The 11618-nt window shown below is 43.1% G+C and overlaps 1 protein-coding gene across 1 annotated transcript; it reads right to left on the reverse strand.

Annotated features, from left to right (window-relative positions):
* Nucleotides 1-401: 401 nt before the first annotated feature.
* On the reverse strand, nt 402-7691 carry prune (prune exopolyphosphatase). The gene is made up of 9 exons (XM_067510468.1): nt 7293-7691; nt 6828-6932; nt 6469-6671; nt 4300-4484; nt 3929-4087; nt 3721-3812; nt 2708-2866; nt 1136-1226; nt 402-960 (listed from the first exon to the last, which is right to left on the reverse strand). Exons 1-9 carry the CDS (start codon nt 7329-7331, stop codon nt 725-727), a joined length of 1269 nt encoding a protein of 422 aa, XP_067366569.1. The 5' UTR covers nt 7332-7691; the 3' UTR covers nt 402-724.
* Nucleotides 7692-11618: the final 3927 nt, after the last annotated feature.

Consider the following 11618-nt stretch of genomic DNA (forward strand, 5'->3'; position numbering starts at 1 on the left):
GAATCTCTACAAAAGGACGAGATGATAGGTGACTGGACATCAACACTGTCCAGTGTGTGCGTTTCCTGCTGAGCTGCAAGGAGGACTCAAGACTGTGACCACATTGTGCAGAGCTACATGTTCAGTTCTGTCTATGGTTTAAGCTTCTGTGATCTTGACCTCTAAAGTACAAAAGACACCATTTTCCACCACAGACTTTGATTATCTTCACACTAACTCTGGATTCAACACAAAACCCAGCTGACATTGGGTCAATGTCAGCTTCAATAAAATAGCATTTCAAAAAGGGTCCGTCCACTCACTTTCTACACCCCCAGAGAGACAGACAGACAGAGAAACAAACAGTGAACAGGTTCTTTTCGTATAAAAAAAACAAACAAACAAAAGAAAAAACACTCCACTTTGTCCGTTGTTGTTTTAATTGCTCTTGGACATCAGATGTTACAGAGTGACATTCAGAGAGTTTTGATGTTTGAAGACAGTCTGAATAAAAATGAGTGGATTGATCCTTTTAAACGTTAAAACCGTCTTTTATTCCCAACATGCTGGAAACAACCATTAACTGTGAGCTAATGTGAGATAAAATAACCTTAATTAAATTAGACAGCACGTTGTTTTCTCCTTGGCTGCAAGAAATGGGAAGTCTGAGCTCAACTGTCCTTGCTGTGTCTCTGATACCTTCATCCTTGTCCTTCTCTCTGAAGCCATCAGGATGATTGACAGCTCACTTCCTACCACAGTCTGCCTCCATCTTGCTGAACTTCTCCTCCAGGTCCTTAGCACTGATGTGGGGCAGACCGTCATCCAGAGGACAACCATCCACCAGACTGTTCATAGGGGTTGGAGGGACGCGAGACTCTTCGTCTTCCTCACTGTCTCTAATGAGACCATTTGCATCTTGCTCCCTTAAGAAGTCCTTAACAATGGGAAGGACCTTCTTACGTGATGCCAGAGAGTTTCCTATGAGACAGAATAAAGCACAAAGATTTATCTGCTTGAGCTTCTCCTGCAGCATAGCTCACACGCCTGACCTAAGGGGAAAATAATGCAATAAATACTACATATACTGCATTTACTACAGCTTCTTCTAATTCACCTGTGGTCAAGGGCACCACAGACAAGTCTGTTCACTCACCTTGCTCATAGGCTGTGATGTGAGGATGGGGACTGCTGATTGGACAAAGGTTGAGCACAGGGTTAGGAGCTTGTTCCAGGTAATGGCTCAGCTAAGGAAGAACAGGTGGTAGTTAGCTCTACAAGTGTCAGAAAACTACCTGCAGTACCAGTGTGCACAGTGTACAGAGTACAGCATCAATGCCTACTGGGCGCAGTATTATGTACTGTGTGCAGCAATCAGTACGCAATCAGCAACTGTGTGCGCAGCTGACCGGAAGACGAGCAGCTGTCAAATCTGTTGAAAAAGGTGTTCATGCCATCATCAGTGCTGGTCTCCATCGGGCATTGGCCCACCTTTTCCATTTCCAGACCCACAATCTTTCTCATGCCTGACCAGATCTGCTTATTTCTACTCCTCAATCTTCACCCTCAGTTCTTTATGCAGTCCCTTTGCTCTGAAACTGTTACCCTCCCTGTAGGCCATTTTCTTTTGGTTTAACAGACCTTTCAGACTGATAGTAACTCATGGTTTGTTGTTGGGTAAGCACACAATCCTTTTACTTGGTATGCTGACATCAACACAGAAACTGATGTAATCAGAGATGCTGCCTGTGAGTCTGTCAATGCCATCCCCATGTGTCCCAGAAAACACCCAAGTCTGTGAGCTCCAGGTGGTCCTCCAGAGAGTCTTCTGCTTTCAGGTTCCAGCATTTTACAGTCCTGGTGGTGGCCGGGATTCTTTTAACAACATGAGTGTAGCTGGAAAACATTTGAACAAGATTGTGGTCAGATCCACCAAGGCGAAGCAGTGCCATGGATTTGTATGCATCTTTGACATAAGCATACAGAAGATCCTGGGTCTGCGTGAACTATGTCACAGGCAGTTTCACCATGTGCCAAGTGCAGAATGTAAACAACAGTGGCGTTGACCACAGAAAACTGCCCCGACAAGTAATACAGCCTCAAACTAACTGCTAAGAGTTCAATATTCCAGGGTTACACCATCTATTATTAACAAGCCGAGCAAGCCCCAACACCTTTTCGTTTACCGCTTTCCTTCGCATGCCTGTCCGCTTGTATCATCAGAAAGTCGCTTATAATGGTACTTTTCACCGGAATGTAGTCTTTCACCCTGCAGTCCAAGAGGCTGCTCTACCGGTATGCTTTCTGGCTCCTGACGAGGGTCTCAAGTTCTTCCATCTTGTTTATAGAGCAAATGTTTTCAATAGTAACAGACGGTAGACCTGCTTTATAAGTCTCTCTCTCCATACTCCCCTTTGTGTCCTAGTTCTCTTTGCTCCAGCTCGCTTCCCCTGTCATCTTCAAGACCAGAGCAAGGTCTTGGAGCTCCTATTGAGAGTAAACAAAACTCTTCCGGCTCCAATGTTTCGCCTGGAGAAGTCCTACCAGTAACAACTTCATTCAGCATAAAACTATCAAAAATTGAAAATGAAATAACATAAAACAGCACTAGCTACACTACACCACAGAGCTGCTGTAACAGGCTGCTGTCCGAATGGCCGACTTGGGACTTTTGATTGACTTACTGAGTATAGTATCAGTATGTACTGAGTGTAGTATCAGTGTGTACCTGCTCCCTGCAGTTGATGCTGAGACTGAACACAGCAAGCTCTCTGATTGGCTGTTTGCTCTCATTAAAAGAGATTGTCATCAGCACTAGCAAGTCAAATCCAAACTTCTGACAGAATCTTGAAAGCTCTGCCTCCAGCCGTGCCCTTTGGAGGAACTCCTGAAAAATAAACAAAGTTTGTGAAATTACATTTATTCAGAAAACAGGGCAGGTAAGCTTAAATGGCCTATAACCCAAGTTGAAATAAGGAAAGCTTATAGGATTTCTACTCAAATATGTACATATTAACATTAATAATTATTATAAAATTATTATAAAAACAATTAATTGAACGGTTAGTTATGCATATTAGGATTAATGTATCAAATGGGTTATGGGCGGTATTAAAGATCAGAAGACTTTTGGCAGTAGTTAATAGCATCCCTGCCTCATCTGGTGAGCACTACTGTAACATACTCAAGATTATCTGCTTATACCCTTATCTGGAATAAGTCAGAGACCGTGACACTTTCCAAACAGTGCCATCTAAACAAAATGGACAATTTATGCCAGATGTATAAAAAAACTACTCACTCTGTTATTATTTGGGTACTATTGGAGCTTCCAGAATTATACTAAGCCACTAGAAAACAGCTAAGGCTCCAGATTTAATAGCATGGGTAGATGCAATGGTAGAAAATGCTTCCTATAAATAGTACACAACTTCTCACATCCTGCTCTACCTCAAATGGTGTGTCTTTCAGTAATTATTACATTTGTTTTACTTTTTTAAATCCTGCTGGAGTGGACCATGCCACTTTATGTTATGACAAAATGAATCTGAAAAGATTGTTTGTTTTCTTTTGTCATACTACCATGGACCAACCCTTTCTCCAAAAACCAATAAAAACTTTAAAGCAAGATGCTATGACAATGTTTCCTCCATTTGTAGAATCAGGAGTTTTAGTAATGTGCATCTGTTTGGGTCTGCAGTAGAAGGTAGTACTATATAATAATATGTAATGGTAACTGACCTCCAGTGTGACATAGAGAACTGAGATGGCAAGATTCAAAATTCCTGAAACAACTTTCATGTCCTTCAACAACATCTGTTCAGTGTTCAAACCTGAGGACAAAATACAACAGTAAATACTACAAATTCAGCATTTGTTTAATGGTCAGAACCAAGGACAAAATATGGCAAAAAATGCAAATACTGTGTCTGCAAAAACTGTGACTCACCTGAGACGTCAAATTTAGCATTCTGCAGAGCCTGAAAAAGAGCACCCCGTGGTGGCAGAGTAGAGAACCGCTTCTCGAGAGCTGCAGCATACTGACTGTCTTTAGGGGTAACTTTTCCTGCTGCAGGAGCCATGTTCACACAGTCCAGCACCACCGTTGCTACAATCAATCAGTACTTAATATCAGTAACAGTAACCATTAATCATTATAAGTAATTAGTATGACTCAGCGCATAAGCAAGTGCTCCTAGAAGCTTTACAGCAGACTCTGAACAGCAGCCCAGTTTCATTGCATTAATGTTATTCCAGCATTAATGTTATTCTCATACAGTATGTGGTCCAGGCAAGGTGAATATGTGTTCAGATGTCTACCATAGAGCAGCTGAGCGAGCTGTTGATCCAGGATCTGTGGAGCTTTCTGGATGATACGTTCCGTTACCAAGGTAGCGCAGGATCCTACCATCTCCACAGTAACAGGACAGGAGGATGAGGGCTCTCTCTCTAACAGGTGATGGTCGAGGACCTCCACCACCACCCCCTCCAGGTTGCTATCTGAACTGTGAGAAAGAGACACAGGCTGGTGAGACAGGTGTCCTCAGTCCAACCTGAATGGACAGACTGTGTCTGCTGTACTTTACGTGATAGACTCAAACACCTTGTGTGTGTCCACCTGTTAGTTAGGTTTATAGGTATCTGTGCACTAACAGTGCTAAACAAATCAGGTATAGGTATCTGTGCACTACCACTGCTAAAAAAAACAGTGCCACTACTGAAATGTTACATGGTTAATTATTATTCATGTTGAAATGTACCATAAACATCACAACTTTCTAAACGGCACTCCTTTGGTGGCTGGAATAACATTATTGCAATGAAACTGGGCTGCTGTTCAGAGTCTGCTTTAAAGCTTCTAGGAGCACTTGCTTTTTGTGTTACATCCCTACTACAGGACGTTGGTATTATGTACACATCCCTTTTATGCATGCTTGAAGCTTGACTAATTGGTTAGTATCTTTTGGTTTTACAGATAAATATAGCTGGGTGTCATCTGCATAGCAGAGGAGGTTTATGGAGTGTTTCCTAACAATGTTGCCTAAAAGGGACATATACAGAATGAAAAGTATTGGTCCTAACACATAGCCCTGCGGAACCCCATAACCAACTTATAGACTAACTAGCATATAGAAGATTCATTGCTAACATGAACAAAGTGGAATCTGTCTGACAAATAAGATTTAAACCAATGCAGTGTGGTTCCTTTAATCCCAAATTCATGTTCCAGTCTTTGTAATAAAATGTTGTGGTCAATGGTGTCAAATGCAGCACTAAGATCTAACCGTTCAGGAACACACTACTGCCACATTATAGTTATTCTCTTTTAGTTGGCTAGAGCTAAGGCTAGCCTGCTGTGTCGAGAGAGACTTCAGTGTTTGTGTGGCCAAACAGGATTTTATATAGTACACTTTGTATGGGGGATATCGATCGATGTAGCAGGTACGTTTTGTTTTATGCTGCAAATATAATCATTTTTAAGTAATGAGATTAAAAATAATGTCTTCATTATTTGGTGTAAATATTTGGTGGGGCGGCTATAGCTCAGTTGGTAAAGGCAGTTGCTTACGGACCACAGGGTGAGTGGTTCGATCCCTTTTGGCAGTAGTTAATAGCATCCCTGCCTCATCTGGTGAGCACTACTGTAACATACTCAAGATTATCTGCTTATACCCTTATCTGGAATAAGTCAGAGACCGTGACACTTTCCAAACAGTGCCATCTAAACAAAATGGACAATTTATGCCAGATGTATAAAAAAACTACTCACTCTGTTATTATTTGGGTACTATTGGAGCTTCCAGAATTATACTAAGCCACTAGAAAACAGCTAAGGCTCTAAATGTCGAAGTTGCCCTGGGCAAGACACTGAACCCCTAACAGCCCATTCCCCCTCCCCAGCGATGCAGTGCCGGTCCAAGCCTGGTAGAAATTGGGGAGGGTTGCGTCAGGAAGGGCATCCGGCGTAAAAACTGTGCCAAATCAACATGCAGACAATGATCCGCTGTGGCGACCCTGAACTCATGGGATAAGCCGAAAGGAGAGTAGATTTGGTATAAATATTTGATGTTTCTGTTTGTGATTGCTCACAGTGGTTTGGGATTGCATCTTGTGGACTAACTGGACTAACTGTTTTTCGTGGCTTTTTTCGTTTTGTGAGTTGTTTTTTTTGTTATTTGCCACTTCCCTGTCCTAACACCGTTAAGGGTAATCAGTAGCCTTAATTATAATTATATTTTACTTGTTGTATAGATTGAAATGCGTCTTATTCCATATAAAGCGTGACTTTGTTGTTTAGTGATTTGTCTAAATCACCACTCAAGGAACTAGGAACCAAGTTCTGACTTCAAATAATTTTCCAGCAATTTGTCCAGTGGCATGTAGTCATGGACATAAAAACAACAAAAGAAAATCGTGGGAGAAACACTGCCTCTCATGTCTTGAGCTACCTGTCAGGTGTTTTTTTAGATTCCTGTTGGGTGTTTATACCTTGGCAAAACGTTGTGGTCAACCAGCGTCAGGCACAGGTTGCCGTTTCTATGCAGCGCTTGCAGGTCTAGCTGGTCCCTGAACAGCAGAAGGTCTGGAGACAGATTGGTCTGTCGCAGCAGGAAGATATTGTCTGAGCGCAGCACCAGGTCTGACTGAGCGATGTTTAGCAGAGGAACAACGAGCATCTCGCTGTGAGCAGTCTGATAGAAGTGGAGAGTGAGAGAGATAAAGAGGGAGAGAGAGAGAGAGAGACTCACCATTAGGTACTCCAATGAGAGCATATAAACATCGGTTCTGTTACACAGAGAAAATGCTACCAGCAGGAAATTTCCCAGTGGGTTTGGACGGGGTCTCACCTTGCTCAGAAAGTAAGCGTAAGCTAGAGCAGATACCATAGAGTCCACATCACAGGCTTCATTTCCCAGAACAACATGGAAGCCTGGACCCTGGTCTGTGTTCGCCTGGGGAACAAAATCAGCACACACTTTGGGGTTTTTCATTTCCATACACAGAGAAAATACATCAGAGTGCAGTATTTTTGCAGCAGATATAGTTTTTCATATATCAGGTGAACATCATTAAAAACTTAAGGAATCGCGCACATGCTGCATGACACTCATTGATTTATTAGAAATCTTTATAGAGTTTATTTTGATAAGACCGGATGTTCCAGGTTAAAGGTCTCGTTGAAAGGAAGTCATCTAGTTGTTTTTGTCTACTTTCACGAACGGAATTAATTCCTTTTCCAGCTGAACTAATGTGCGGAAACCGGCTGGACTGTATTACCGTTAACGGACGACACTAGTCACCATGTTCGTTACCTGCACGGCTCGCTGGCAGCTCGACAGAAACTCCTCCATCTCCGCCTTGCCGTGAGCGGTTAACGCTCCCGCTCTGACCTGCAGCTCACACCGCCAGCTGCTCCTCTTCCCGGTTAACGGATCCGGTAATACGGTGCCAGCGGCTCAACGAGCGGCAGGCCGTCGGTCACACACACAGTACCGTTATTCGAAATGCATGACCGTCGCTAATGTGGCTGGTAAAAGGTCACGCTGCTGTTATGGTCACATGTAAACGTCGGACAGATGCGTGATCGCTGCTGCAGAAATTGGTCCAGAGGTAAACGTGTCTTACGTCTAATGCTGTTTGGCGTTGTTTCCAGATTCAGCTTAAAAAATATATAAAATCTTATTAGTTTTTGCCAGGGGGAGCTAACCGTGACAGAGAGATTTTCTGGCTGTAGACCGCAGACCTCGGGCTTTAAATGTGAAAAAGGGCCATATCGTCATTAAAGGCAGCATCATTCTCCTGGTGACTCTGGGAAATGTAGTTTTCTGACGGGGTTAAGGTATTAAAAAAGTCACTTCTGTAGAAATCATAAATTTTGAAAATGGTTAACACGCACATCAATAAAAAAAAATCAAATAAAAACATATTAAATTCTTAAGGAAAAACCAACAATTTAGCTTTTCTTTTTTAAGCACTGTTCAGTTCACAGCAGAAATCCAAGTTTTTTTCCCCCACAACCTTCCTCAGTTCAGTTTTATGGTCACGTATTTACACCTATTGTATTTACAATATTTACAGACTACACACAGTACCGAGAGCATGTCAGTGAGTCAATCTCTCATGATTTTGATGTGGCTTTACCGAAGCAGTCACTCATACAGTGATCCTAGTGGGATATATGCAGTCCACAAACCAGGTAATGCCATTGCCACTACGAGGTTGTCTTCAGTACAGACGGTCACCTTCGTTCAGCAAAAAATCTCTCTGTTCTATTTCACTTGCACATTCCCCACTTTTTCCCCCACCACTGACACCGACAAGCCTTCAGTCCTCCTAGAAATAAACTTCCTGTCGACAGGATTCACACTGCGGACACACGGATTGGAAATAGACCTCTATCATTTGCTTCATTTTACTTATTGATCTGTGGATTATTTATTACAATAGTAAAATGTCTCACATCACTACTAGTGCTAGACTAATAGTGGGGGAAGCAGTATTACTGATATACACATCATTATTAACAGCAATGCAACTACAAGGAGACACAAGCCACTGTCTTCTTGTGCCAGTCCCAAGTCTGGATAAATGCAGAGGGTTGTGTCAGGAAGGGCATCTGACCTAAAACACATGGCAAATTAAAAATGCGGATCATGACTTTCACACAGAAAATGACTCCCATACCGGATCGGTCGGGCCCCGGGTTAACAACGACCGCCACTGGTTCTGTTTACCTACAGGGTATCAATGGAAATTGGACTACTGTTGGTGGAAGAAGGAGAGGAGAAAGGCGTGTTCATAGGCAGAGAGAGAAGAGGAAAGCTAAGAATGTAGGACTGACAGTAGGGACTTTGAATGTGGGGACTATGACAGGGAAGGCTAGAGAGTTGGTTGACATGATGCAGAGAAGGAAGGTGGATATACTGTGTGTCCAGGAGACCAGGTGGAAAGGTAGCAAGGCTAGAAGCTTATGATCAGGGTTCAAGTTGTTCTACCAGGAGTTTCAGGAGTTACTCTGAAAGAGTAGTTTGTGAGGAAGGTTATAGAGGTGAAAAGAGTATCAGACAGGTTGAAAAGTCTGAAGCTGGAAATTGAAGTGATGTTCAATGTTGTTAGTGGTTTTGCCCCACAGGTAGGATGTCAGTTAGATGAAGTGATGCAGAGCATCCCCAGAGGTGAGAGAGTGGTTATTGGTGCAGATTTCAATGGACATGTAGGTGAAGGGAACAGAGGTGATGAGAATGTGATGGGCAGATTTGGTCTTCAGGACAGGAATGCAGAAGGACAGTTGGTGGTAGACTTAGCGGATGGAAGAGGATAGAAATAGTCTAGTTAACACTTTCTTCCAGAAGAGGTGGGAACATAGGGTGACATAAGAGCGGAGGTAGAAGCGCTCAGGTGGACTACATATTGTGTAGATGTTGTAATCTGAAAGAGATCAGTTACTGTAAAGTATTGGTAGGGGAGATTGTAGCCAGACAACACAGCGTGGTGGTGTGTAAAATGACTCTGGTGTGAGGTAGATGAAAAGGACAAAGGCAAAGCAAAGGAAGTGGTGGAATTTGAAAAAAGTAACAATGACAGGCTCTGGGTGGTCAGGAGGTGCTTCCAGATGACTGGACCACTACAGGTACTCTGCGTGTCATCTGGAAAGAGGAAAGTGGACATGAGACTTGGTGGTTGAATGAGGAAGTGTAGGATTGATACAGAGAAAGAGGTTAGCTAAGAAGAAGTGGGACACTGAGAGGACTGAAGAGAGTAGACAGGAGTACAGGGAGATGCAGCCTAAGGTGAAGGTAGAGGTGGCAAAGGCCAAACAAAGAGCATATGAGGACTTGTGCTAGGTTGGACACTAAAGAGCGAGAGGTGGATTTGTACACGTTGGCCAGAAAAAAGAGATAGAGATGGGAAGGATGTGCAGCAGGTTAGTGTGATTAAAGGTGAGGATGGAAATGAATTGACAGATGCATGGAGTGTGATGGGAAGATGGAAGGAGAACTTTGAAGAGTTGATGAATGAGGAAAATGAAAGGGAACGAAGAGTAGAAGAGGTGACTGGTGTGGAGCAGGAAGTAGCAAAGATTGGAAAGAGTGAAGTGAGGAGGACGTTGACGAGGATGAAGAGTGGAAAGGCAGTTGGTCCTGATGACAAACCTGTGGAGGTATGGAAGTGTCTAGGAGAGGTAGCAGTAGAGTTTCTGACTAGTCTGTTTAACAAGATCTTGGAGAGTGAGAGGATGCCCGAGGACTGGAGGAGAAGTGTACTGGTGCTGATTTTTAAGAACAAGGGAGATGTGCAGAGCTGTGGCAACTACTGAGAAATAAAGCTAATGAGCCACACAATGAAGTTGTGGGAAAGAGTAGTGGAAGCTCGGCTAAGGGCAGAGGTGAGCATTTGTGAGCAGCAATATGGTTTTCATGCCTAGAAAGGGAACAACAGATTCAGTATTTGTTTTGAGGATGCTGATGGAGAAGTTCATAGGTAGTTGCATTCTGTCTTCGTAGATTAGAGAAAGCGTATAACAGAGTGCCGAGCGAGGAGTTATGGTATTGTATGAGGAAGTCTGGAGTGGCAGAGAAGTATGTAGTGTGGTGCAGGACACGTATGAGAGCTGTAAGACCGTGGTGAGGTGTGCTGTTGTGACAGAGGAGATCAAGGTAGGTAGGTCTGCATCAAGGGTCGGCTCTGAGCCCCTTCTTGTTTGCTCTCTTGATGGAAAGGCTGACAAATGAGGTTAGACAGGAATCTCCATGGACTATGATGTTTGCAAATGACATTGTGATTTATAGTGACAGCAGGGAGCAGTTGGAGAAAAATCTAGAGAGGTTGAGGTCTGTACCTGTGGCACTGAAGAAAAGACAGGAGGCAGAGCTGGAGGTTGCAGAGCTTAAGATGTTGAGATTATCTTTGGGAGTGACGAGGATGGACAGGATCAGGAATGAGGACATCAGAGGGACAGGTCATGTTAGATGTTTCGGAGATAAAGTCAGAGAGGCCAAATTGAGGTGGCTTGGACATGTTCAGAGGAGAAACTGAATATATCGGTAATAGGATGCTAAGGTTGGAGCTGCCAGGCAGGAGGTCTAGAGGAAGACCAAAGAAGAGATTTATGGATGTAGTGAGAGAGGCCATTAAGTTAGTTTGTGTGAAAGAAGAGGATGCAGAGCACAGGGTTAGATGGGGGCACGTGATTCGCTGTGGCGACCCCTGAAAGGGAACAGCCGAAATGAGAAGAAGACAGCATTATTAACAGCAGAACTGTTAGTGCTACTGCCAGTAGAGGTACTATTGCTATCTTACTACTGCTACTACTACATATTGCTGCTAGTAACACTAGTAATACTAACAATACTGCAGCTTGGCATCTGTTCAGTAGCTCTGCTTCATTAACAGAAGTACCAGTAGTTTTACCGACGTTTGGATAACAAGCTCCTTATGGCAGTTTGGATTCTCTCACCTTGTGTGACTCAGACAGGTTTATATTGAAATATGAGTTTACTGGCTGATCCAGGATCAGCTGAAGATCCTCAGCGCTAAAACAACATTCATGTTCAGTTAATTAAGAATTTTTTAAAACACAACCAGGCTCTTATAAAACACTGACCTAAGCCGTGTTTTTACTCTGGAAAAATAAACTT

Source organism: Channa argus, chromosome 7 (genome assembly GCF_033026475.1).
Source record: "Channa argus isolate prfri chromosome 7, Channa argus male v1.0, whole genome shotgun sequence".
NCBI lineage: Eukaryota > Metazoa > Chordata > Actinopteri > Anabantiformes > Channidae > Channa > Channa argus.

Bases quoted from the DNA above. Each gene is read 5' to 3' on its own strand.
- prune (XM_067510468.1), bottom strand. From the start codon at position 7,331: ATGGAGGAGTTTCTGTCGAGCTGCCAGCGAGCCGTGCAG. The intron at 3,813-3,928 runs GTGAGTCACAGT...TTTTGTCCTCAG, and splicing joins TGCTAAATTTGACGTCTCAG to GTTTGAACACTGAACAGATG. The intron at 1,227-2,707 runs GTACACACTGAT...GTTCTTCCTTAG, and splicing joins GCATCAACTGCAGGGAGCAG to CTGAGCCATTACCTGGAACA.